At 60.4% G+C, this 27,151-nt stretch overlaps 1 protein-coding gene across 6 annotated transcripts; it reads left to right on the top strand.

Moving 5' to 3' along the window:
- Window positions 1-295: 295 nt before the first annotated feature.
- Window positions 296-27,151, top strand: KIF19 (kinesin family member 19). Of its 6 annotated transcripts, none has more exons than XM_073883165.1 (20): window positions 296-680; window positions 2,533-2,613; window positions 13,438-13,548; window positions 14,186-14,273; window positions 14,602-14,738; window positions 15,764-15,889; window positions 16,285-16,479; window positions 17,722-17,868; window positions 19,632-19,754; window positions 21,242-21,407; window positions 22,054-22,228; window positions 22,345-22,543; window positions 23,160-23,430; window positions 23,524-23,645; window positions 24,002-24,135; window positions 24,392-24,497; window positions 24,691-24,787; window positions 25,337-25,734; window positions 25,929-26,088; window positions 26,367-27,151. In XM_073883165.1, the coding sequence occupies exons 1-20, from the start codon at window positions 642-644 to the stop codon at window positions 26,453-26,455; spliced, it is 2,964 nt and encodes a 987-aa protein (XP_073739266.1). In that variant the 5' UTR covers window positions 296-641; the 3' UTR covers window positions 26,456-27,151. The 6 variants fall into 6 exon arrangements, with proteins under 6 accessions (XP_073739266.1, XP_073739264.1, XP_025745733.1 ...); XM_073883163.1 differs by having other exon boundaries at window positions 17,728-17,868; window positions 26,325-27,149; XM_025889948.2 differs by having other exon boundaries at window positions 26,325-27,149.

Here is a 27,151-nt window from a genome sequence, read left to right as displayed (position 1 = left end):
CTGTACCCCTCTGCCATCGGACAGTGGCTGGAGACATGGCGCCAGAGACCCCAGCCACAGCCACGATGCACGCTGTGCCCTTGGAAACACCAGGCAGCCCGTCGCCGCCCGCAGACGCCCAGACACCGGCAGGCACGCAGACAGGCAGCAGGTGCGCGCGGCCGGAGGGACTGGGAGCGCGGCTGCCCGCGGGCCGCGAAGCCGGCCGGGCGCCCCCTGGAGGGCAGTGGGAGAGGGGCCCTGGGCGCGAGGGGGCGGGGGGCGGCGCGCGGGGAGGCGCCCAGAAACTCCCAAACGGACGCGGCGGCGCCGGGCGGACGCAGGGCCGCGCCAAGGGCCGGAGGGACGCACAGGCGGGCAGTCGCCCGGAAAGCGGCGCAGCCTCGGGCGCCTCCCCGGCGAAGGCGGCCGACTCTCGCCCGCAGCGCGGGAGGGGCGGGGGCGCAGAGGCAGGAGGCGCCGTCGGGGACCTCCCCTTGCCCCGCCCCCCGGTCTGCGCCCTTGGCCGCCCGCGCGTTGTTGGTTTCGGGTTGTCAGGCAGCGGCGGCGGCGCAGGGAAGCTGCGAGGGACCCGGCGGCGGTGGGGGTGCGGCTCGGCCATGCCCGCTGTCGCGGCCTGAGCCCCTCCACCCGCCGCAAGCATGAAGGACAGTGGGGACTCCAAGGACCAACAGCTCATGGTGAGACCCCGACAACCTCCTCCTCGCCCCCCATTCATAGCCCCGGAAACCCAGCCTCTGGCTTGGCCGCGGTCACAGCTGCCTTGTCCCCTCAACCCCACTAAGAGGACACTGAGGGTCAGGGATGGGACTGTCAGAGCAACTTTCCACAAGTCCTGGATGTCAAGAAGGAAGGTCTCGTGGCCATCCTGCTGAGGCCTAAAGTCAGCCTAGCTTCAACCTCACTCCCGCCTTGCACCTTCCCACCAGGGGATCCTACCCGCCCCCCCATCCCCAAAGCTTGTGCAGATGGGGCTCTGGGGCGGGACTGCTGTCTGATCTAGAAAAGCCAGGGGGCAGGGCAGGCTTGACTTACCTGCCCAGAGAAGGAAAGTGGGAGTCTCCCCGTGAGCTACCCTGGAGCTGTAGGGTCAGGAGGTTAAAGGGATTGGGAATCACAGGTGGGCAGACAGGAGCCCCGGAAGCCAGAGTTGCTGGCATGGGGTTCAGAGTGGCTGGTTACTGGATTGCAACACAGATGCTGTCCAATATTTCAGACAAGTGTTGGAAGCAACCAAGATGCACCCCCTCCCTGAGCCCTGGGGGCTGGGACAAACGAAGTGGTGTGAGTGGGGGGATCTCCGGGGCAAGTAGAGACTGAAGACAGACCCCTGGGGGCGTCTGGGTGGCTCACTCAGTTTAAGCGTCTGTCTCTTGATCTCAGCTCGGGTCTTGATCTCAGGGTCATGAGCTCAAGCCCCACGCTGGGCTCCACGCTGGGTGTGGAGCCTACTTAAAAAAAAAAAAAAAAAGACCCCTGATTATCAGTAGTGCCATGTCAAAGCACTAAGGGGGAGGCTCAGTGGCCCCAAAGCCACTGCCCCTTCTACCCCTCTCCCCACCCCCTAACTCCTGAGGCCTGGGAAGGGAGGGCTTCGTCACCAGCAGGTGGGTCATAATGGAATGGGAGGATAATGGCACCCCCAGGCTGAGCTTGTGGCTCCAAGGAGGAGCTTGACCGCAGCCCCAGGAAAACCTCAGGCTCTGGAATATTCTCTTTGGCAGTTTAGAATGTGTCTCTTGAAAATGGCTACTTTGGCCTGAGTGGTGTGCCCCCAGGACAGGGATGGAGGGTCCTCCCTCTCCCACCCGTGGGGTTGGGCCGAGGAGGCCGGCAAAGATGATCTGACAGACAGCAGAGGTCCCTTGGAGAGTGATGTTCTCACTCAGCATGAGGGTCCATCAGCGAAACCCACACATTCAGCAGGCGTTTCCCCTTGGTCAGCAGAAGAAATGCACCCCCTTGTTGTCTGGGGGAGCCCCATGCACAGGATGAAGACCCATCAGCTCCTACTGGCTGGAGAATTGAGAGAGAAGGGAGCGCCCCATGGTGCTGTGCTGGGTAGGAATGTGGTCAGGGGTTGTTAGGACGTCAAGGTGAAGCTCCGGGGGTCCGGCCCCATCCTGCTGTCAACCAGGCCTGCAACTTCCGCTGTGGTGCTTCATTCACAGATGCACACACAGGCTACTCCAGTGCCAAGGCTCCAAGTTCAAAGCCCTGGGGAGCTGCAGGTGCTTAATTTGGGCGTGTGACTGGTACAGGCTGGAGGAGCAGACCGCTCTTCCCCCTGGGGCTCTTTCGGAGCCCCGGGCTCCCCAGGGCAGTTCATAGACTCCAAGGTAGCCTGCATGCCGTGGACCTGCTCCCCTCCACCCAGGCGGTGGCCTTGAACCACTGAGTTTTCCTTAAGACCAAGGAGTCCTGGGATGGCCACACGGGAGAACCCAGGGGAATCCTGGGGTCCTCCCATCCTTCTGTCTGTCCAGCCCGGTCCTCTCCTTCTAATCTCAGGGGTCTGGCCTTCCCTCGTAGGTGGCACTCCGGGTCCGGCCCATCAGCGTGGCAGAGCTGGAGGAAGGAGCCACCCTCATCGCCCATAAAGTGGATGAGCAGGTACCAGGGCTGTGGCCAGGAGCCGCAGGGCAGGGCAGAGATGCTCACACGTGGCAGGTCAGGCACCTGCTCACTGGGTGGGGCCGGAAGGCTCCCTGTGGCTTGCAGCATCACCCTTCCTCCATCCACCAAACTCTTGGTTATGTCATTGATGACATTGTCAAGGAAGCCAGGGTTCTTCTTCCAAGAAGCCTTCCCAGATTGATCCAAGGAGAGCTGAAAGCTTCCCTCGTGGGGCTGGGCCCTGAGCTCCCCAGTCCAGCCGTAAAATTGTCACATAACTTCCGTGTGCCTGTGACATGACATCCCCCGCTCGGCAGGTCCGCTACAGGTGGGACGTGTCCGCTGCTCACAGAGCACATATCTACATGGTCTAGAGCTAGAGCCTACCTCCGGTTCATGTTTTTCAAAGGCTGTTCATGTTTTGTAAAGTCTTGGGGTATCTGGTTGCTCTCTTGGTCCTCATGTCACTGTGATGAGGTGGGCAGGGCGAGTCCCACCCCCCATCTGCACAGGAGGCAAATATTTACCAAGTAGCCACAACACACTGGGGCAGCACTCAGAGCTGGAAACCACAGTGAGCAGAAAAGACCCTGCCCTCGCTCCAGTACCTTCCGGTCCCGCACAGGGAGACAAAGCGCTAATCAGAGAATTAGCCCCAACAAGGGCTGCAGAGAATTAACCCCAACAAGGGCTGCAGAGAAATGCGTGGCGCTGTGAGGGGGGCTTGAGCCAGCACAGAGGTCAGGGAGGGCTCCCTTAGGAGATGGTGCTTGAGCTAAAACAAGAGAAGAGGAGGGTACTTCGGAGGTGCGTGAAGGGGAGACACTTCACCCGGAGGGACCAGCAGGTGCAAAGGCAAAGGGTAACAGAAAAGGCCTGTGTGGCTCCAGCAGGAACTAGAGGGCGGAGAGGCCTGAGGTGAGGCGGGGGACGTGGCAGGGGCCCGACCGCACACTCTTAGACCATGGCCAGGATGTCTGGGTGGGCAGGTGCTGGGGTGGGGGTGGGCACAGTGGTGGGGATGGCTCGGTGGCTGCCGCTGCTCGCTTCTCCTGAGTGTCAGGGCTCATCAAGATGGCAAGATACGCTGGCAAGTCCGAGAAGTCCAGTGGCATTGCCCCATTCAGAGAAGGGCACATGTGGGCACCTGCTTGGCCCGGGCCTGGGGCCGGTGGGCTGGACTCAGGAAGCCCAAGGGCCATGAGAAGTGACCTGGAGGCAGACCATCCAGCCCGCAGTGCCTACCTGCCTCTGGGCTCCCCTAGGGACAGGTGCCCCTTCCAGCCTCTCCTCAGCTCCGGTGGGCCCAGCAGAGCCCGGTGGCACCAGCCTCCTGATTTCTCTCTCTCTCTCTCTCTCTCTCTTTTTTTTTTTTTTTTTTAATTTTTTTTTTTGTGAGAGAGAGAGAGAGAGAGAGAGAAGGAGAGGGACAAGCAGACTCCGCGCCCGATGCGGGGCTCAATCTCAGGACCCTGAGATCATGACCTGAGCCGAACCAAGAGTCGGACGCTTAACCGACTGAGCCGCCCAGGCGCCCCGCCTCTGTTCATTCTTGGGAAAGGGTAGCCTTCCTCAGAGATCTCGGAGATAGCAGGGGATGACGGGGAGGACCCTATGTGTCTGGGCAGGCCAGGCGGGAGTAGGGTGGATACACCTGACAGTCACGCAGGGTGGGTTCTGCTGCTGCCAACTGTGGCCTTGGACAGGTTGCTTCTCGGAGCCTCAGCTGCCTCATCTGTAAGTGGGGACGGCCACCATAATGCCCCCTCGAGAGGGTCTCGGCGGGTTAATGTATGCTCAGTGCTTCCCCAGTGCCCGGCACACAGTAGGAGTTTAATAGCTGTGAGTGGACATCATCAACTAGCGACTGAAAGCTCCCCAGAGCTGCTGGGTTGGCCAACGAGAGGGGCCAGCCCGATGAGCCTGAAACCTCCTTCCCGGCAAGGACCACTCCCTGTTTATCCAGCTTGTCCCCAAGAATATCAGGTCCTCAGGGCTGGGACAATGATGGCTCTCTTTCTCGGTGGCTCCTGGCTCCCGGCCGGCGTGGGGGCTGAGAGATATTAACTGATGTTGATGGAAACGCTCTGGTCCAGGGTAGAGCCCACTGTGTGCCCACACGCGCCAAACACTGGCTCCTTTCTGTCCCTGCAAGTGGAGAGGGAGGGTCGGCCTGATCTGGCCAAGCTGTGTCTCTGAGAAGGTTCTGGGCTGGGCAGTCTGAACAGGGCTGCTCCTTTGTCAGCTGAGAGATGCAGGGAGGGTCGTCCGAGCAGCGTGGGCTCAGGGCTGTCAGCACAGACTCTGGGGCCTGCAGGAAAAGCTCTGGGCTTGTGGCTTTGGGCGCCTTCTGTCCCCACTGCATCCAAAGATGGCTTGCCTGGCCTGCATTTTTGGAATAGCTGCAGCAATTGGCAGGCTGGGAACCTCCTAAAACCCTGCCATCCCTCAGCTGAAAGAGAAGGCCCTCGCAAGTAGGAGGTGAGACACAGGAGTCCAAGAAACAGAACGGACAGCCCAGTTCCCTTGCCTCCCACTCTGACCTGTCTCCCACCCCCAGACCTCTGTCCTTCCCCAGCGACCTGAGGGAGGTTCGGGGATGCAGGCTCAGTCAGCTTCATTGATGGGCCAGCTGGTGGGTTATAGCCCTGCTCCTTCCCCTGAGGTCTGGAGCCTGGAGGGCCTGCGGGGTGACTTTGGGAGCATCCCCAGGACACCATGGCCATGGAAGTCTCTTCCTAGCGGAGATGCAGGAGGGTCCAAGCAGCTTCACAGTGCCCTGCGTCCTTTGAAGCAGACGTGTGCTTGGAATGAAGAGTTGCCCTGTACCCACCTCTTTCCCTTGCTCCCATCATGGCCCGTGTGGCCCAGTGCCACAGGGGGGCTCCCCACCCAGCTTCTTCTGGCCTGGGGCTCTGGGCTCTGCTTCTCCTCTGTGTTGGGTGGGTTACTTTTCCCCTGCTGGTGCCGTTGCGGGCCTGGGGGTGAGAGAAGCCGCTGCATGGTCAAGCCTCTGCAAGCCCAGAGGTCCCTGTTGAGGGCGCAGCCTCCTGGTGGTCAGCGGGGAGGCGGATGCTGCCACAGCCCACCCAGTGGGTTCTGAGCTGGGAGAGGTAGACTGAGGACTCAGTCACCCACTGGCTTGGGCCCCTGGAAGGGTCCTAGGACAGACTCCCCTAGAGCTAGGCATGGTTCTGGAGATGCGCAAGTTTGTAGCGACAGGACTCTGCAGAGGTGGACACTCCCACAGGCAAAGTGCACTCCGGGGGTAGGAGGCCACTGTGCCTGGGTTCTGAGGAAGCTGGAGTGAGGGTGTAGATTTGTAAAGGGGTTGGTCTGGGTGCCTTGGCAGGCTTGTGGTCTGAAGGCCCCCTTTCAATCCAGGACCAAAATCATAAGACCTTCGGAGGTTTTTGGAGGCTAATGTATGCCCAGTGCTTCCAAGTGCCTGGCATCCAGTAGGGGTTTAATAGATGTTAGTTTACGTAAGGACTGAAATACAGGATGGTTTCGAGCCTAGCGGTGAGTGACACTCGGCCCACCTCCCACCTTCCCGCCTCCTGTGTCAGCTCTCAGCCCAGGGGGCCCCGAATGGTCGCCTCCCCACCGATGTGTCCCAGGAAGACTGCTGCTAGCACCTGAGGTGGGGCTGGCCCCTGACAGCAGAGCCCTCCAGGATGCCATCAATGACCGCAAAGGGAGGGCAGGTGCAGGCCGAGAGGCTGCTGGGGCCCCGAAGTTCCTGGACAGAAGCAGCTCTACCTCCTCCCCTCTATTCCCCGCCCCCAACCAAGCCTCCAGCCTGCTGAGCCTCCTCCCAGCTTTCCAGGCTGTTTACCTGCCTGATTTAAGTCACCTGACAATATGTGTAATCCCATAATTGGCCTTTATCGGCTCCAAGTCCCACTGTCACCCCTGGGCTCCTGGGGTCCTGTCTGAGGAGCCACGTCCAGGCCCTCGGGCCCTGGCCGGCCTCCAGCCTCTTTGTCCTCATCAGAAGACAGGGTATTAAGAACCTGCTCCTCTGCACCCCCCCCCACCCCCGCCAAAGGGCTGTTGAGAGGCTTACAGGAGATGGTGTGAGGGAGAGCCCCAGCCACACACACAGCTCCCATGAAAGAGTAAGCCTAGGGTGACAGGGGCCGAGGGTCAGACATGAGTGCTGCGGGGGGGGCAGCCCGTCTCCAGCCCACTTCCCTACACACCCACCCTCCAGATGCTTCTCAGCCCGCCCATTGCCCCAGAGAGCTGAGCCCGGTGGGGAGTCACTGGGAAGGGATCCGAGAGTTCTCCGCTGGGGGGGTGCGCTGCCCCCCACAGCCCTCTCCCCAGCCCCTCCCCGCCCTGGCCAACCACTCATCTGCTTTCTGTCTCTATGGATCCGCCTATTCTGGATACTTCATATAAATGGAATCTTGTACTCCGTGGTCCTTTGCATCTGGCTTCTGTCACTGAGCATCATGCTTTCAAGGGTGGTCCCCACTTCTCGGCTGTTGTGAATAAGGCTGCCAGGATGTAAGGATCCTCACACTTTGTGACTGGGTGGGTGCGAGGCAGGTGCTAGTTCAAACGGCAGATGTATGCGGCCTCACTTCCCCCAGAGATGCTGATTCAACCAATCTGGGTGGTGCCTGGGAGTGCCTCCTACACCCTCCCTGGGGGTCTCCGACGAGGGTGTTTGCAGAGCCGTGAGGGATGCAGCCCTATCTACATCCTCGAGGTCATGCCTCCCCTCCTCCTGGGCCCCAGGGCCCTCGGAGTCCTGTAGGCAGGTGGGGGCCTGGCCAGGTGTGGCTCTGTGCTAAGCAGCCCGCTGGGCCTCGGTGGGTGTATGAGCTCAGCGGCCTCCTCTCTGGTCCTTTCCGGCTAGCCTGAAGGGGCCACCCTTCTTGGGATCAAAGACTCCATTCTTGAGCACTAGCAGGACCGTATATTTACAACTAGAAATATGACCAGCAACAAATTCTTCTTAAAGAAAAAGCAAACAAAAATCCAGAAGCAGCCCCACAGGGTGATACCCACCTGGAGTCAGGCTTTCGTTTGGCTCTGCCTCGTTTACACTCTGAGAATAAAGGGGCTGCATGCAGGTTCCCTGGTCAGGAGATGGAGTCCCTGAGACTGGGGCCTTCCCAGATTCTGATTCTCTGCTGGGGATCCTGAGTAGGCTGGATGTGTTGGTATGATTTCTTCTTTCAAGGCGATGGCCCCGTTGGCCCTCCCTGGCTTCCAACTGGGAAGAACTTGGGCCCAGAGAGGCGATGCCGTTTCCTCAAGGTCGCACAGCAGTGTTGACCCTAAACCCAATTTAGGGCACCCCTGCCCTTGCAGATCTTCACTGCCAGTCTTGGAGGCTCGAAGAGGAAGGATCTAGGCCGGAGGTTTTCAATTGGGGGCCATTTTGTCCTCCAGGGGACATCTGGGAATGCCACAGCCGGGAGGGAGTTGTGTTACTGGCATGTGTTACTTGCGGGGTGCAGGACAGGTCCCCTAACAGTGATCCAGCCCAGAGGGTCAATAGTGCCAAGACTGAGCAACCCTGGCCTACGTCTCACCCTTTGGAAGCCAGGAAGGAGCCAGTTCAAACTGCTAAGCGGATCAGGGCTCCAGCAGCTTCAGTGGTGTGTAGCAGGAAGAACTGTTAGGCTTTGTTCGGGGTATTTCTCACCTGGGAGATGCTGGGGAGGAGCCCGGTTCTTCACGGGCACAGAGTTTACAGACACTGTCCCCCTAGCCTGAGGCCCCCTACTTCCCTACGGATCTCAGGTGTCCGGGCTCAAAGTCTGGAACTATGGAAAGGTCAAAATCTGCACTGAATGAAGAGCAGGTCTGAGAGGGAGGCAGTGGGGGGCCTCTGCTGAGTCAGGAGGCCTGGCCCTGCGGGGGCAGAGCCCACCTTCCCTGCTCCTGGCCCTGCCTCCTGCCCTCTCGCCAGAGTGGGGAGGCCCCTGTGTATACGGTGCAATCCACGTCCCCACTGAAGCCTCCTAGGGGCAGGTGGCCAGGGTGCCATGGGCGGGAACATGTATGACCTGGGGATTGTGAAAGAGAGGGCCCCCATGCTGAGCCCACCACCTCGGGGGGCTGAGGGAGGGGCTGAGGCTACCCACCTTTACAAGCCCCACCCTCCTCTCCTCCCCGCAGCAGGTGAGCCTGCTGCGGGTGGTGTAGGGTTTGCAAGCCTGAAGTAATGAAGTACCACAGACATCGATTCTTCCACCATCCTGGAGGCCAGAAATCTGGAGGGTTGGCTCCTTCTGAGGGTCCCGAGGGAAGGGTCCATCCAGGCCTCTCTCCTCGGCTTGCAGATGGCTCTCTGGTCCCTGTGGCTCTTAAGGTCCTCTTCCTTCGATGTGTGTCTCTGTCCAAACTTTGCCTTTCCAGAAGGATACCGGTCATACCGGATTTAGGGCCACCCTACTCCCATGTGACCTCATCTTAAGTAGGTACCTCTGCAATGACCCTGCTCCCAAACAAAGTCACGTTCTGAGGTTCTGGGTGGGGGGGCTAGGACTTCAACATTTGAATTTGGGGAGGACACAGTCCAGACCACACCAGGTGGGCATTGGCCCGGCCAGGCTGCTTTTGGTCCGCTCATTCACTTGGGAGGCAGGGGTGGGCGGCCTGGTGGTCGGGAGCTTGGGTTCTGGGACCAGACAGCTCCCAGGCGAGCCAGCTCTGTGCTTGGCTGCGCAACTTTGGGACATTACCAATATGAGTCCTCATTACGACGGAGGGATCCTAAGAGTTTCTGGGAAAATGTGTGCAAAGCACTTAGCACCACGCCTGGTACGCACAGACCTCCCCCAAAGGCAGCTTTATTCAGCAAACATTGCTCGGGCAGAGGCTGGGCGCTGGCCAGGATAACATTTAGGGGGTGCGTTGGAGGCTGCGCAGGGGCCGGGGACAGCATGTGCTCACAGAGGGGGCCCAGACGGCTCACCTCTATGGCCATCTTGGGCCCGTGCTCTGGAGATCCGGGGAGCGAGGACAGGTGTGGAGGTCCCTGAGCTCTCCTCCCAACCCTGCATTTCTCACAGGAACTGCCCTCCCGCTGGGGATTCTGAGCCGAGAACCGCTGCCCACAGCCTGCCTCTCACCCCATGGCCTTGCTCACGTTTTTCTCTAGAATGCTCCCCTCATCTCACATCTCTCTGCCAATTCCTGCTGGTCCTCTAAGAATCAGTGCTGGCACCACCTCCTGCAGGAAGCCTTCCTGGAGTGGTACCGTGGATCAGTGCCCCTCCCTACGCTCTGACTGCCTCCTGCAGAGTCAGACCTGGGGAAACCACATCTCACTTTCTCTCTCCGGGGGGCCTCGCCTACTGCCTGGGACATAGAAGCTTCCCCTGCCCTGCATGCCCTGTGCCACTCTCTAGGGCAGCAACCCAGAGCCCCCCTCCCCACCCCTTCCTGGTTCAGCCCCAGTTCACCTGGCTGAGGGGCACAAGGCCTTCCTTGTATGCCAGAGTGGACAGGGATGGGGGTGATGCTCGGGAGGTGGGGCGTGGGCTGGGGACCCAGGCAGATGGGGAGCCAGACAAAGACCTCTTTAAGAGGGGTCGTGGCAGCTGGCTGACAATGTACTGATTCAGGAGCCCAGATGTCAAAGGAACCAAATGTCCAGGGGGCCATGAACTTGGCAGTGCCCGGAGGTTGTTTGAAGGTGATCAGTGGGTGATGAGCATCAGTGCGTGCTGCTCACCCTCCCCTGCACCAAAGGCCCCCAGAGGGTGCCCCTCTGGCTGCCGGCCCTGCCCATGTCAGCAGGAGGGCTGGTGCCCGAGGGGTTAGAGCGGGATCGGCTGGTCGGGCTCCTGTTGCCTCCCACTGGGACCCGTGCCAGGGGACTCGTAGGCAGCGTTATCTTCGTTTGGGTCTGAAACTTGATCAGGGCTTATGCTGCTGGCTTTAGGGCCTGAGACCGGAACTGGATCCTGGAGGAGGCTGATAGGGCAGTGGGGCTGAAGCCCTGGGGAGGTGGCTGGGGACAGGTGGGCACCCCAAGTAACAGTTGCAGGCCCAGATACCCAGCACTCAGCTCACCGTGACCACCCAGGCTCTGGCAAGCTGTGAGGGGACCAAGTCAGTGGCCTCATTCTTACCCTGCACAAAGCCCCTACCCAGCCTGTCTGGAGCTGTCTCCCCTAACTGGCTTACCTGAAATTACCTGGTTGGATGAGACTTCCAGGTGAAACTCCTGGGGCCAGGCCTCCGGGGGAGATGGTTGCCTTACCCCTCCCCTCTGTCCTCCCTGCGCCATGAGAATCCCCGGAGAGGGCCCCGCTGGGACCCTGGGCATCTTAGACCAGTCTACATGCAGTGAGCACAGGTGTGTACCTACTGCACACGTCCAGGTAGTGAAGGAGTGGGGCTTGACTTCAGCACACACCTAAGTGCTGAGAGGAGTCTGGTGGGAGTCCCACACAGTGGCCACCCCCAGGAGTGTACCTCTTAAGTCCTGGTGCTCGAAGGGGGGCACACCCAGAGGGACCCACTGTGGATCTCCCAACCCCACAGAGCTGGGCTGAGATCCAGGCTGGCTTCCTGCTGCCTCTCCGTCAGCCCCCTCTGTCCCTCAGGGTGACTGCCACTCATGCCGTTTCAGGGCTGTCACTGGCCCCAGCTCCCCTGCTGGCCCAGGAGGTGAGTTCAGTCACTCTCTGTGCACCCTGGGACAGCACTAGGACAGCCCGTCCTCCTCAGTGCCTGGGGCTTTGTTAGGACTCAGTTTACCTCCTCGGTCAGCATCTCATCACAGAGTCGGATTAGGTAGGGCCAGTGCGCACAGTGGGTGCTGGGGCCTCACTTGGCTGGGGGACACCCTCCCACCGCCACACCCCACCCCAGCAGAGGGCGTGCGTGAGAGCAGGTTCACAATGGTGGACAGGGGGCCCAGGAGCCAGACCACCAGGGCTCCCGTCCTGGCTCCACCGTTCCTTAGCTATGTGACTTTGGGCCTCGATGTCCCCATCTGAGGGTAATGAGTTTGTGGGAAAGGGCTCAGTGAAGATGAGCTATCGTTATTACGTACCGGGAGGAGGGGCTGGGTGTGAAGGCGCCCACTCCCTCGTCTTTACCACCTGCGCTCCAACTGGGAGTGGAGGGCGCCATGAGGCTGCCACGCTGGCTGCGACCACCGCCCAGCCCTGGAGCGGAGCACAGCCGAGACTTGTTTTGCCCTCGCTGTCCAGCATGAGCAGCAGGTGCTCCCAAACACAGAGCTGCCTCTCATGGGGCACCCTGATGGGGCGGCCAGGGCGGAGGACAGGGACCCGACCTGGAGGCTCAGCTCCCGAGGGGACTCAGGCAGGCGCAGAGCCCGTGGCATCCTGGTGGCCCGCTCCTCGGTGAGGGTGGGGTGGCCCATCACCTGCATCACCCCCGCTGTCCCTCCTCACTTCCCCTTGACTGCAGACCCTTGAACACTTAGTATATGCCTGGTGCTGTGCCCCCACACACCGTACACATTAGCTCATGGGGTCTTCATAGTCCAGCAGGCAGATAATACTCCTGTCCCATCCGGCCGAGGAGGAAACCCAGGCCCAGGCAGGTAAAAGTGCTCACACAAGTCCGCTCTGCTTAAAAGTAGGATGGGCATGCGGACCTTGACCCGACTCGCTTCTCCTGCCTTGTCTTAAATCCCTCCCGACTCCAGCCCTCCCACGCACCTTTGAATGTCTTCTGCATTTTCATCCAGTCTGGGCACTGTCTCTCCCCACAACTTCCCTAGGCCAAGAACCTCTGGCCAAGACCCCGCCTCCTTCCTCTGCACCTTCCCTCAGTCCGGGACCAGGCTTAGCACACCCAGGACACCTGGGCCAAGGGGCAGAGTGGAGCTGGATGTGGAGCAGGCTTGGAGTTTGTTCTGGAAAATGGGTCCCTTGATCACCTTTGGAGCAGAGGAAGAGCCTGGTGAGGTCCCGTGTGTACCCTCCCAGCCCCACACACGTGCATACAGAGGCACGGAGACCCCCACCCTGCAGGGAGGGGAGGCCAGGATGGCCAACCTGTGCCATCATCCTACCTTCCAACCCTGGGCCCCTCCTTCCACCCCCAGCTCAGGCTCAAGGCTGCCAGGGGCCTTGATAAGTCACCCCAAGCCCCCCTCTCTGACACCGATGGACAGTCCCCAAGCCCAGCCAACTTTCCTCACCCCTGTCACCCCACAGTCAGTGCTCCACCCCTGGGCCTACCCCCTGGCTGAGGCCAGGGGCTGCAGACTTCGAACCCAGATCCCGGGTTTTGAGTCCCGTTTCCCCCGTTTGCTAGTATGTGAGCTTGGACAGGTGGCTTCCTTGGCCCTCAGTTTCCTCATTATTCTCTCACAGTGGGAATAATTATGGGCCTTACCACCTGGCCTTGGAACCGGGTGGGTTAAGTGAGTCCGTGTGTCTAAAGAGCTTAAAGCAGGTCCTGACACACCATAAATGCATCACAAATGTAAGCCATTGTTACTGTTCCTCCCTCTTTGGTAGAGGCATGGTGTTGTCCTTAGAGGAAGGCCCCCCCCCCCAGGTCTGGGGCCCACGTGGCCTGGGGCACCATGGCGCTCTCAGCTCCTTTGGGGCATTGTCCGCGGTTAGAGAGGCTTCCCCTTGGGTATCCAGAGCCAAGCACCCAGATCAGACACCCCAGAGCTGATGGGGCAGGGCTGGGCCTGGGGCTCAGGGTCCCGGGGCTGCTCAGCTCCAGAACCTCCAGCAAGACCCACCCCACTGCTTGCCCCGTGTCCTGGGTGAGGAGAGCTGAGGCCAGCGTTGACATCAGTGTGGGCCTGCAGCTCCCTGGTGACTGCCAAACCCCCCTCGGGGGCTTTTGCAGATGGTGGTTCTCAGGGACCCGATGGAGGACCCTGACGATGTCCTGCGGGCACACCGTTCCCGGGAGAAGTCCTACCTGTTTGACGTGGCCTTTGACTTCACTGCCACCCAGGTGAGGGAGGGCCTGGACCCAGGGACATGCAAGAGCCCCTCTCTAACCTTTGCCCCCCTCCCCCCCGGGAGGGAGCCCTCAGGGGACCCTGCCACTGACGCTCAGCCCTCCCTCCACCGTTAGCTCTCTGGCTTTCCCCTCTACCGCGTTCCCGCGCGTGCAAATGTGCGCACACCTTCATGGCTTGTGCCCAGCCTCCCACACGGACACGCCCAAGTCAGTGCGCAGACGCCGCCTGACATAGGCACCCACAAGGCACACCCGCAGGCTGGTCCCCATGGGAGCTGGAGGAGGGCATGTGAAGCCCATCTGGCACAGGGAGGAGTCTCGGGGAAGCTGACACCCTCCCAGGGACCCCTATCTTGCCCATCTGGGGGATGCTCCCAGGAGCAGATGTAATGCGTTCATGGGGCAGGGGGGCAGGCATCTCAGGTGTCCTGAGCTCTTTTTCAGGCTGGTGTCCCCCATGGGGTGAAAGCAGAGACCCCCCCCGCCCCCCGACTTCCTGCCCCTACTCCTCGGGCTGAGAGCCCCAGAAATGGAAACTGCTCATGCTGGGGGCCAGGACGGCCAGTGGGCATGTACCCAAGGCCCTGCGTGTACCCAAGGCCCCTGACGGGTCTGCTCTTCCCGGCAGGAGATGGTGTATCAGGCCACTACCAAGAGCCTCATCGACGGTGTCATCTCAGGCTACAATGCCACTGTCTTCGCTTATGGCCCCACAGGTGAGGGAGGGGCCAAGACCGTGGGACAGGACAGTATGCCCCATTCGTTCCCCTGGAGGAATAAGCCCCCTCACCCTCCATCGGAGAACTACTCTGGCCCCAGCTGAGGCCGGAATCAAGGATGTAGCTGATCCAAACGCCCGCAGGGCCCTCTGGCCCCAGAGGCCCCATCCCCAGCCAAGAACGCCATCCTCCCGGTCCCCTACCTCCTTGGCCATTTAGTGGGTGCCCAGCCTTGAGGACAGACCCAGGTGTGCCAGGAGCCCCTGTCAGCAAAGCCGCGCCTCTGGCCCCCACCCTGCTCACCCACCACCTTGTTCTGCCCCAGGCTGTGGGAAAACCTACACCATGCTGGGCACAGACCATGAGCCTGGCATCTATGTTCGGACCCTCAATGACCTCTTCCGTGCCATTGAGGAGACCAGCAATGACATGGAATATGAGGTGTCCATGTCCTACCTGGAGGTGAGCCCTCCCCTGACCCAGCTCAGGTGAGAGACCCCTAGGACAGCCACACGCATGCTGTTGGTCCCACTCTGCAAAAATCTGAGGTTACACAACCAGGTCAACATCACACAGTAAGTGAGGGGGCAGGGATTCAAACTCGGGGTCCTAGACCTTGAAAGCCAAGCCCTGCCTGTTTTGCCACACTTCAAAGTAGCCTTGACCATGAGCAAAGACCTCAGCCACCCTCCCGGACAGCTCAGCACCTAGCTATCATCAAGGGCTCCTTCCTGAAAAGCCGTGTCTGCCCTGCCACGCCGCCTCCAGGCACTCCGTGTGCATGGGTACTGGTGAGACCCGCATGCGTGCACAGGCTTGAACGTGCCAGCCTTCGATACCTGGCCTCAGCCCCCAGCGCCCACCCCGTGGGAGTGCTCCCACCGGGCAGCGAGGAGACATCCCAGCGAGGTGGGAGCGTGCAGAGGCCAGAAGAGAGTGGGCTGCACTCCACCTGGCTCCCGGCTGCCCCAGCTCCGTCCGGGAGCTGATAATCTCCCGGGTGACAGCTCAGGAAGGGCAGGGAGGCGTTGCTGCTAGCCACACTGCTCCAGCCAGCATGGTGTTCACTCAACCAGCAAGAGGCTCTTGTGGGGGGTGGTGCAGGGAGAAGTAGCGTAAGGGTTGCCTAGCAACAAGCAGGGCGGGCCATCGGTGAGGTCCCCATCTTCTGCCCAGTGCCCAGCCCGCCAGCAAAGGGGATCCCACTTGGTTCTGAAGCTTTCTGCATCCCAGGGTCTGGCAGCCCAATGTTTCCCTGTGGATGTTGAAGCCCCCTTTACGCCCACCCCGTAGAAAGGAAGGGGTCTTTCTCCTCAACCAGAGTTTCCCGGAGAGGAGCCTGGAGCTCCCAGGCTGGGGCTCAGAATGTGGGAGCTCCTGTCCCCTTTGTGCTCGGGAAGGATGGGGCACCTGGTTCTTGTCTGGACCTCCTGCCCTTAGTCTCCCGTTAACACCGTCCTCTGCCCCTCCCCCACCGGCCCCATCAGATCTACAATGAGATGATCCGGGACCTGCTGAACCCCGCCCTAGGGTACCTAGAGCTGAGGGAGGATTCCAAAGGGGTGATCCAGGTGGCTGGAATCACCGAGGTCTCCACCATCAATGCCAAAGAGGCAAGTCTTGTGCAGCCAGCGGGGTGGTGGAGAGGGCCATTCACCCCTCTGGGGGGCAGGAGGGGACACGGGACTGCAGCTAAGGCAGCGCTGCCCGCTCAGCTGGGGCTGGGGCTGTGGCAGACACAGTCCTGTGTCTCTCCCTCTCTCTCTCTCTCTCTCTCTCTCTCTCTCACACACACACACACACACACACACACACAGTCCTGTATCCAAGCAGGGGGCTCTCACCTGCCTCCATGCCCCCTGGCTGCACTAACCCTGGGGGATGAAAGAGGCCACCAGCCTCCAGATGCCCCCCCCAACCTGGGCCCCTTCCCAACCTCCAAGATGCAGGACGTGGGAGCAACCTGACGGATCCCCCAGAGAGGTGTCCTTCCCACCCACCCACCTAGATCATGCAGCTGCTGATGAAGGGCAACCGGCAGAGGACCCAGGAGCCCACGGCTGCCAACCAGACGTCGTCCCGCTCCCACGCCGTGCTCCAGGTGGCCGTGCGCCAGCGCAGCCGGGTCAAGAACATCCTGCAGGAGGTGCGGCAGGGCCGCCTCTTCATGATTGACCTGGCTGGCTCTGAGCGTGCCTCCCAGGTGAGGTCAGCTCCCCCAGCACCGGGGAGAATGGCTTTGGGGGGCTGGGGAGAGGGCAGGGTTGCTGACCTCCCAGCTTCCCCAGGAGATCAGAGGGGAGGCCATCCTAGGCAGGGTGGGGATGAAGGGGCCGCCTGGGTAAGGGACTGAGGAATGTCACAGAGGAGCATGACGGGAAGGCTATCTGTGGGAAAGGGCATGGGTTTCTCCAGGAAGGAGACTGGCCGCCCTTGAGGGGGGTCAGTGGGTGTGAGAGTGAGTAGGCCCAGATGAGGAGCTGGGAGGGGGGAGACAAACGCCCCCCGACTCAGGAGGCCCTGCCTACCGCATCCAGGACAGAGGAAGACCCATCACCATCTCAGAGCATTTGTCCCCTACACTAAGCCCTGCTCGCCTGGCTCTGCGGCCTCTCCCTGACTGGGTAGGCCCAGGTCCCCCTTCTTCAGGCAAACTGGGAGGTTTCACGGTCCCCCAAGGGATGAGGCCAGGTGATGTCACTGCTAGCAAATGCAAGGGGCAGGCCGGCGGCCAGGGTGAATTAACAGGGTTTCATGTTAGAACACGTGGGATTGGGTTTAAACAGGGGGGATTCAAGAAGTACACCCCTCTCTCCCAGGAAGGCCTGAGGGCTTCTTGGAGGGACGCAGTGGAGCAGCCAGGGAGAGGGGGTGTGCCTGGAGGGCCAGGCAGCTTTGAGCAGAGCCTCCTTGGCCTTGACAGCGTCCCTGCAGGCCCGAGGAACGGAGAGGAACCCAGCACATCACACGCGCACGCTCTTTTCCCTACACGCTCTCACACATACACACTTGTCCCTCACACACACACACACACACACACACACACAGACTTCCCGCCTTCCCCTGAAGCCCGGGGCACCCTCTGGAGCCACATGCCCGTGGTCATGCCAGCTCTTAGCTGAGCCACCAGGGAAGCCTCAACCTCCTTCCGTGTCATTCTTGGCGCCATGGGGCCAGCCCCTGGGGGAGACAAAGAGCCAGACTCTCGGCCCTCCTCAGGAGCCCTCAGTCCGTCACTGTTTTCAGGGGCCTTCCAGCTCTCTCACCTTCTCGAATGCCCTCCATGACCCTCGGGAAGAGGGCGAAACTAGGCCCTGGGTCACCTGCGCATTTCAGAGCCCTGAGGGAGTGGGAGGGGCTTGCGGCCCAGGACGGCCCAGGGCGGTGGTGGAGCCTGTCCCCTGCCCCGCGGGGCCGCGGTTCTGCCCACTGCTCCCCCCGCCAGACGCAGAACCGTGGGCAGCGCATGAAGGAGGGCGCCCACATCAACCGCTCCCTGCTGGCTCTGGGCAACTGCATCAACGCGCTGAGTGACAAGAGCAGCAACAAGTACATCAATTATCGCGACAGCAAGCTCACCCGGCTCCTGAAGGTACCGCCGCAGCCGGGCCCGGGCGCTGGGCACCCACAGGAGGGCTGCCAGACTTAGCAGATAGAAATACAGGCCACCCAGGGGCGCCTGGGTGGCTCAGTCGGTTCAGCGGCTGCCTTCGGCTCGGGTCATGGTCTCTCGGGGTCCTGGGATCGAGCCCCGAGCCGGCTCTCCGCTGAGCGGAGAGCCTGCTTCTCCCTCTCCCTCTGCCCCTCCCTCCCCACTAGTGCTCTCTCTCTCCCTCTCTCTCTCAAATAAATAAATAAAATCTTTAAAAAACAAATATAGGCCACCGAGCTACATTTGAATTTCAGATAAACAACAAAATTTGCTCTAGTATAAGTGTGTCCCGTACAACATTTGGGACATACTTATACTAAAAAAAAGAAAAAAAAATCATTCCTTGTTTATCTGACATTCAGATTTAACTGAGTGTCCTGTATTTTACCGGGTGACCCTAACCAAAGAGTGGGCAGCAGGGAGGGAAAGGCGCTGCACCTGACACCCTCCCCGCCCCCCGCCGGGTTGCAGGTCTGAGGGAACTAAGAGCTGCCTGGACTGGGGGTTCTGGTGGACATCAGCCTCATGGCTCACAGTGTCTGCTGTTTGGGGGCCCACCCCTGGCGGGGCCTCACCCGACTAGCTCCTTTCTTCCTGAAGCAACCCTAGGCATCGGGGGAATACTATTTCCATTTGCAGATGAGAAAACTATGCACAAAGAGGTTAAGCAGCCTTTCCAAGGGCCCATGGTAGTAAGTGCTGGAAGACAGAGTCTATGGTCCAGTATAAGTGGGGTGTCACCCGAGCCCACCCCCAGCCTGCTGCCATCAGTGTGCCCGCAAGCTGGGAGGGGGGACGGTGGCATGACTGCTGCTGTTTTTTTAATTTTTTTAAATTTTTTTAAATTTTTTTGTTTTTTTAAAGATTTTATTTATTTATTTGACAGAGAGAGACACAGCGAGAGAGGGAACACGAGCAGGGGGAGTGGGAGAGGGAGAAGCAGGCTTCCCGCTGAGCAGGGAGCCTCATGCGGGGCCCGATCCCAGGACCCTGGGATCCTGACCTGAGCCGAAGGCAGACGCTTAACGACTGAGCCACCCAGGCGCCCCTTGCTGCCGTTTTTAAGAGCAAGGAAACCAAGGATTAGGGAGACGAAGGGCATGCCTGAGATCACCCTGCTGCTAGTAATGGGACCTGGGGCTTTCTTCCTGCCACCCCCAAACCCCGCACCCAGGGCTGTTCACATGGAACGAGGGAGGGGCTGGCCACAGGCCACATTCATCTTTCATACAGTGGTCCCCGGCCCCGATCTCTCAGTCCAGCCAAAACAGCAGCGCCATCAGCAGTCAGAAATGGGGGATCTGGGGGGTCACTTGAGAGGCCGGAGGGGATGGGACGGAGGGGGAGCCCACAGGGCACCTTCCCACTCTGGTTTCCAGCCACCATGGCTGCCGCCTTTCCTCGTTCTCTCGTATGAGGGGAGGGAAAGGAGAAGCCAGGAGGCCCTGACCCGGATCAGATACTTGAAATTTTCAAATGGAAATTTGGAAAAGAAACTGCAAGTGTGAAGGAGGAACAGAAGGAGGGGGGAATATCTGGACCCAGGGGGGTCCATGTGATGCTCAACCCCAGCACCTGTGAGTGAGTGTGTCTGTGAGTGTGTGTGTGTGTGACAGAGCGAGCGAGAGAGCACAGACTGGTAGGAGCAGGGTCCCAGGGAGGTGGTGCCCTGCTGACCGCAGCCCACCCTCCCCGCCATCCAGGATTCCCTGGGCGGGAACAGCCGCACCGTGATGATCGCCCACATCAGTCCCGCCAGCAGCGCCTTTGAGGAGTCCCGGAACACCCTGACCTACGCCGGCCGGGCCAAGAACATCAAGACCAGGGTGAGGGCCCTTCCTGGGCCAAGACTGAAGCCCCTGGAGGCATTCCTGCCACCCCACTCCACTCTCTCTGGAGCTGGTCACTGTGGCACTGGCCTCCATCCCCAGACCCGTGTCACCCTGTGCCCTTCTCCGCACCTTCAACACCTGTGCACCTGCCAGGAAGGCCCACCGCTCCCGAGGGCACCCTCCGCCTTGTTCAAGGTCATGCGCCCCGTGCCCCATCTCCTCCCAGCCCCACTTTTCATTTTCAGATGCCCACTCAGACGTTGACATTTTCAAAGCCCCCAATCTGTCAGGCAGCCGATTCCGAGCACTTTCATACATCCCCTCCTTCGCTCCTCCAGCGAGGCCAGACTTCCGACACTCCCATCTCGCCGTTCAGAGAAGTGAGGCTGAAGGAAGTTAAGTGACTTCCCAGCTGGCCAGTGATGGGTGGCCCTGAGACTAGAAGTGGCCCTGCCTAGCTTCCGAGCGCACGCTGTCACCCTCGGGCAAAGGCGTTAGAGTCCCCGCGGCCTGCTGTAGGAAGCCTCTCTGGACCCGTGTGCACGGAAGGGTGGGAATGGACACTCGCCAGATGGGACTTACGAACACTCCGGCAACACTGCACTTTGCCAGCCACTGTCCCGGGGGCTTTGTGTGCTATTCCAACCCTCCAGGAACTTAATGGGAGGAGGAGACATGTCCTTGCATATTGATAGTTCAGAATATTATTAACAGCTGGCAAGTGATGCCAACAGTAGGTGCTGAGGCAGCGAGGAAACAGGAAGCGGGGGTGGGCTGGTGGGATCATCTGGTAGAGCTCTTTGGGGACTGTCAGTGGGACTCTGAAGGATGGGGGGGACACTCTAGAAAGGGGGTCAGTAGCAGTAAGCATAGAGGTTTCAAGGGCAGGAAGGAGATGGTATCTGTGATAAGGTTGGGAACAACAGGATGGTTCTTCAACCAAAGCAGAATGTTCCCGGCGGAGCAGTGATCAAATGAAAATTGAGAGGGGCGCCTGGCTGGCTCATTAGGTTAAGCATCTGACTCTCGATTTCAGCTCAGGCCATGATCTCAGGGTTGTGGGATCGAGCCCCGCATTGGGCTCCGCGCTCAGCGTGGAGTCTGCTTGAGATTCTCTCTCCCTCTCCCTCTGCTCCTCCCCTCACTCATGCATTCTCTCCCTATCTCTAAAATAAATAAAATAAATAAAATCTTGTTTTAAAAAATGAAAATTGAGATAGTGGTGGGCCCAGGTGAAGGAATTAGAGCATTTCTCCTGAGCAGTAGGGAGCCACTGAAGGTTGATGAGCAGAGGAAGCAGCATTTTAGGAGTAGGGGTCTGGCAGAGGCACGGAGTGTGATAGGTTTGGGGGTCGGAAGCCAGGGGGGCCATGACCGTCATCCAAGAAGACTAGGGGGCAGAAAGAGAAAGAAGACCCTGCAGGCTGGCCCCAGAATCTGGGGTGACTGTACCTGCCCTGCCCCCGTGCTGCCCCCCACAGGTGAAGCAGAACCTGCTCAATGTCTCCTACCACATCGCCCAGTACACCAGCATCATCGCGGACCTGCGGGGCGAGATCCAGAGGCTCAAGTGCAAGATCGATGAGCAGGGTGGGCGGGGCCAGGCCCAGGGCCGGTTGGAGAGGGGTGACATCCGCCACATCCAAGGTGTGTGCATGGGTCTGTGTTCGTGGGAGCCCATCTCAGGCAGCCCTCCCAGCCTGTCTCAAATTGCTCAGGGGTCAGGTGGTGCCGGGTTCAAATCCAGACTCAGGCTTTTTCTGGGCAGGTGGCCTTGGGCTAATCATTCAACTGCTCTGAGGCTTCTGTTCAAGTGGCAAATAGAACAGTGATCTCTGTTTCAGAGACTTATCATTAATTAAGATTATGTGAGATCACACAAGTGAGAGATATGGGAGCATTTAGCTGTGGAGTGGGGGGGGGGGGCCCACTCCGGGCTGTGAGGCTGTGCTCAGCATCACTGGAATGGGTACCATTCTCTTGTAGATCTGTGTATTTGCTATGGATGGTTTCCCAACAGATGGCAGTAAAGTGTCTAAGGGGCACCTATGGGCTAGTGGAAACCCAGTTCATACAGAGGAGCTGGAAATCACCTTTGGACCACAGCCGGAAGACTCAGTGTGGAAGTGGGTGTGGGAGGAGGTAGTAATCTAGGAGGTCTTTTGGGAGGAGGTGGTTGGACAGGAAGTGGTTTGGGAAGAAAGGGATGAGGGAGGGCCCCATGTAGGCCCAGATTTTCCTGGCCTGACCCTCCCTCCTCCACTGACTTCCTCCACCCCCACCCACTGGGCAGCCGAGGTCCAACTGCACAGTGGACAGGGTGAGCAGGCCGAGATGGGGCAGCTGCGGGAGCAGCTTATCAGCGCTTTCCAGGAGCAGATGGACGTTCGGAGACGCCTGCTGGAGCTGGAGAATCATGCCATGGAGGTCCAGATCGACACCTCCCGCCACCTGCTCACCATTGCCGGGTAAGCAGCCCCTGCTCTGGGGCCGTCCAGGTCCCACCCCGGGCTTGGGACAGTAGCCGCACGCTATGGCCACTATGGTCTGACTCCCCTGTCTCCCTGGGGTGGGACCGCGGCAGCTGGGAGCATGAGAAGTCCCGCAGGGCGCTCAAATGGCGGGAAGAGCAGCGGAAGGAATCCTACACCAAGGATGACAGCGAGAAGGACTCGGACACAGGTGATGACCAGCCAGACACCCTGGAGCCCCCAGAGGTGGCCTCAGCCCGGGAGAGCATTGCCGCCCTGGTGGGGGAGCAGAAGAAGCTGCGAAAGCAGAAGGTGCCTGGGGCTGGGGGCAGGGGAATGGTTTTGGAGGCCCAAGCCAGAAGGGCTGGGGGTGGGGTGCAGGAGGACTCAGACCCGGGAGCTCAGGCCTCAGATCCTCTGTGACCTTGCTAAATTCCTTCTTGTGCCTCGCTTACTCATCTATAAAATGGGAGTAGTCGTGGTGCGGTCCTAGTGGGGTTGTAGGGGAGATTAAATCAATGCCTTTTGCATACCAAGGACTCAAAAAATGGTAGTCAGTATTTTAATCAGGGCTTTCCAGATAACGGGATCTTTTCCTTCTGTTCTGGAGCATACCCAAACCAGGGGCTTCGGGGCGCCATGATGAGCTCTGAGGGCATCAGATGGGCTGGGGTGGGGCAGATATCCATGGGGCTGATTCCAGGGGCAGGCTGTGGTCCGGGTGGCAAGAAGGTGGGCACAGAGGGGCCATTTCGGAGCAGCCCCTGGTTGCAAGACCCAAGACACAGCTTCGAGGGTTAGCCTCAGAATGGGGAGCTCGGGGGGGCTGGAGGGGCGCGGACGGACTCGGCGGAGGGCTTGGCCGTGGGGGTGGGACCAGCCCCCCTCACGCGCCCGCAGCCTGGCGCTGACCCCCAGCCGCCCCCAGCTAGCGCTGGAGCAGCGCTGCCGAGACCTGCGCGCGCGGGGCCGGCGCCTGGAGGAGACGCTGCCGAGGCGCATCGGCTCCGAGGAGCAGCGCGAGGTGCTCAGCCTGCTGTGCCGCGTGCACGAGCTCGAGGTGGAGAACACCGAGATGCAGTCGCACGCGCTGCTCCGGGACGGCGCGCTCCGCCACCGCCGCGAGGCCGTGCGCCGCCTGGAGCAGCACCGCAGCCTCTGCGACCAGATCATCCAAGGCCAGCGGCAGATCATCGACGGTAGGCCCCGCGCGGCCGAGCCACCCAGGGGCCCCCCCTTGACCCGCGGAGGGTCCCAGGGCACGCGCTGAGCCCTGGCCCTGCCCCCTGCAGACTACAACCTGGCCGTCCCGCAGCACCTGGAGGAGCTATATGAAGTGTACCTGCGGGAGCTGGAGGAGGGCAGCCTGGAGCAGGCCACCATCATGGACCGGGTGGCCTCTAGGGCCCTGCAGGTGGGAGCGTGGGCAAGCCTGGGCCTGGGTCTGAGCACCTGTACTGATGGAGGGGCTGATGCCCTAGGCAGTGCCTGCGGGGAGCTGGGGTGGGGATGGGACCAGGCTGGCCGGCACCCCAGGGAGTCAGCTCCCCTTCCTTCTTACCCCACCCGAGGAAGGCGCCTGTCCCAGGGCATTCTTCTCTGGCACTCGTGTATCCCGTGTGAGCCAGAACACAAACCCACTGCTCTCCCCAAACTCCTAAGCCAGGTTACAGCCCTGGCCACCTAGTGTGCCTTTCACCCTGTGCTGTCCCCTGGTCCGGGACAAGTCTTCTGACTGCCCTGCCACCCCCCGCACCCTTCCCTCCCCAGGACAGCTCATTGCCCAAAATTACCCCAGGAGGAACCACGCTGACACCGGAGTCTGAGCCGGAGAGTGTGAAGACGCTGAGGTCCGAAGTGCAGCGCCTGCAGAGCAGTGTCCTCCCTCCCCTCAGCACGGAGAGGTGAGGCCAGAGACCACCTCCAGCCAGTCCTGCCAGCCTGAGCCGCCACCTGCTTCACCGTGTCCCAGGGATGCCAACCCAGATGAGGGTTGATTGGGGAAGATGGGGCAGGAATGAGAAAGGGAGGAGACGGCGAGTCTGGAGCCAGGACGCCTGGCTTCTCCCTTCACACAAATAGCTCTCCCCTGGGGTGGGGCTGGGACCTCAGTGGGACCAGCCAGGTCAGTAGCCATCCATCCTCCTCTGCCAACCTCAGTGAAGCCAACCGCGTGTTCAAAGCCAGTCCCCGAGCCTGGCAGGTGAAGAGCTCCTCTGTGCTCACCCCACCCCCCATCCAGATCGGCGGCCTGGTGACCCAGGAGGTGAGCACTGAGCACCGCTCGCCCTGGGTTCCACTGCTGGGGGGGCGAGGGCACAGGGTAGACACCCAGGGGTTGGGAGGGAGCCCTCCCCAAATGGCCCTCACCCCTGAGGCCCCGCTGTCTCTGCTGAGTAAGACCTGGGGTCTAGTGCTGGGTCTAATGCCTTTGTCTTCTCAACCACTTCCCCCTGCAGGCCCCCACTCAGGACAGCCTGGTCAGCCTGAGCAGCCGGATCAACTCTTCCCCCGACAGCAGCGAGAATCTGTCGGAGATCCCCTTGTCCTACAAAGGTGTGCCCCTGCCAGCCCTGTCAGCGTGAGCCCAGCATCATCTAAACTGTTCCGGGCCACCCAGTCCATGCCCTCCTGCACTGCTGAATGCACCCACACCTTTGGCGCTACCCATTCTATAAAGAGACTCCAGTGCCCAGAGAGGATTAACCACCTGCTCAAGGACGCACGGAGAGCTGAGGGCACAATCAGAAGTCAGAATGGGGAACACATGACACTTAAGATCCTGTTCCCCCTTCCCACCCAGTAATAATTCTAAGAGCAAATACAGACGGCATCCCTACCCCCAAGCCCATTTTCTCAGTTAATCCTCATAATAAACCTATGGGGTTAGTTTCTCCATTCCCAATTTACAGAGGGAGGTAAGGCTCAAAAACTTGCCCCAAGTTTCTTAAATAGCAGGCAAGTGGGAGGGCTGGAATTGGGACCCAGGCCTTCTGGCTCTGCTCATTTCCTGCCTTGGCAGGAGATGGGGTGTGGGAGGTAAGGGAGGGGGAGGAATGTATGGTCTTGACCCCTACATTGGGTGCTCCTTCTGTCCCTCTACAGAGAGGAAGGAGATCCTGACCGGCACCAAGTGCATCTCAGTGAAGGCTGCTCGGCGGCGCTCGCGGGCTTTGGGCACCGAGGGGCGCCACCTGCTGGCACCTGCCGGGGAGAGCAGCAGCCTGTCTCTGCACTTGCCGACCAAGGCTGACGATTCGCAGCCACTGGGCCCTCTGGCCTGCAAGCGGCCGCCAAGTCCCACGCTGCAGCATGCTGCCAGTGAGGATAACCTGTCTAGCAGCACAGGCGAGGCCCCATCCCAGGCAGTCGGGCATGGGGGCGATGGCGCCGGGCCCTGGATGCGTGGCCAGAAGAAAAGCCCGGGCAAGAAACGGGAAGAGTCACTGGAGGCCAAGAAGAGGAAGCGGCGGTCCCGCTCCTTTGAGGTCACGGGGCAAGGGGTGAGGCAGAAGACAGGGGATGGGGTGTCTGCACTCCTTCATTGTGGATGGGGGTCTGGGGGCTCCTGCACCACCCTCCATGCCTCTGTCCCCCAGGCTGGCATAAGGGGCACACAGGGCTGGCATATGGGACAGATCCCTGTAGCAGATCCCATACAGCTCTGACTCACCTCACTGTTCTCCAACCAACACAGCTCTCCCGCCCCAAGACACACCTCCTGGGGCCCCGTCCCATGGAGAGCATCTCGGACCATAGGGTGCCATTGTGTGGACACCCAGCACCTGGTATCCGGCATCTGGGAAAGGTCATGCTGCCTTTGGCCAAGGTCAAACTCCCTCCTAGCCAGAGCACAGGTCAGTACCAGCAAGGGAGGGAATGGGAAGGGGGGGCCCTTGGCCAGCCCAGGGAGGAGGCATGTTGAGCTCCCTCCACCTAGGGCTACCCACTACTGGAAACCAGGTCCTCACAGAATATTTGTGGGACTGGCATCTTGGGGTTGTGCCCTTAGGGAGTTCAAGGCCACTGGGTGAACAGAGAGGGAGTGGGAGGAATTCCTAAGCCCCTGCTCCCGGCCCTTCCCCTGTTGCAGGGCCTGGGGACTCCTCACCCCTCGCTGTTCCGTCCAACCCAGCTGGTATTTCCCGACGGGCTGCCCGTGGGCCCCGCCTGGCTCACAGCACAAGCACCCATGGCAAAGACATACGCTTCGGGCATACCTGAGGGGCCCTGCCTGGAACAGCCCTCCTGCCCCCAAGACTGGATGGGGTGTAGCAGAAAATGGGAGATGGAGGCTGGGTAGAGGTGGGTCACCTGCGAGCCGGAGCTCAGGATCTCAGAAGGCTGGGGCCCACGAGACCCAGGAATTATGAGGGTGCCTGCCCAACACCTCCATGCTTTCAGTGCCACTGGGGAAGGTAGGTGAACTCAGGAGGCATGGCCAGGATGACAGGACTTCCTGGCCTCCCAGCCCTGGATAGAACCCTGTTGCCAAAACCCTGTAGAGACCTGTGGCTGGACTCGGCCTTGGAGATGGGAGCGGGAAGGAAGCTGTTCATGGGACGGGGCCCCTGGGTCTACATCTGGGGTAAGGGCATCCCGGATGGTTGGGGAAGGAGCCAACAGTCACTTCACATCCTATGGTTGGGGCAGAGGAGGGAATCTGGTTTTGTTACTTGGTAGTGTAACAATAAAATGCCATTTGGGTCTTGATGGTTATGTTGGAAACTAGACCTTGTCTGGAATGTGGGATGGCCGAGACTGATTAAGAGGCAAGCCAACGCCTTCCTCTTCCCTCCCCGACTCCCCATCTCCCTCTGGTTACACTGAAGCAACCTACAAATACCTGGGGGAGAGGGGTTTTTCTCTAGACCGTCCCCAGGAAGGGTGGGCCTGGCAAGGTCTGTTCATGCCCCATCC

Source organism: Callorhinus ursinus, unplaced genomic scaffold, assembly GCF_003265705.2.
Source record: "Callorhinus ursinus isolate GAN/ISIS: 27379988/994484 unplaced genomic scaffold, GSC_fseal_2.0 scaffold50, whole genome shotgun sequence".
NCBI lineage: Eukaryota > Metazoa > Chordata > Mammalia > Carnivora > Otariidae > Callorhinus > Callorhinus ursinus.
This window is presented reverse-complemented; position numbering and strand designations above follow the sequence as displayed.

What these genes read in the sequence shown, in the direction of transcription:
- KIF19 (XM_025889948.2), top strand. Translation starts at nt 642, where the DNA reads ATGAAGGACAGTGGGGACTCCAAGGACCAACAGCTCATG. An exon ending in TGACATCCGCCACATCCAAG is followed by an intron (nt 21,408 to 22,053) that starts GTGTGTGCATGG and finishes CCCACTGGGCAG; the next exon opens with CCGAGGTCCAACTGCACAGT. An exon ending in AGAAGCTGCGAAAGCAGAAG is followed by an intron (nt 22,544 to 23,159) that starts GTGCCTGGGGCT and finishes AGCCGCCCCCAG; the next exon opens with CTAGCGCTGGAGCAGCGCTG.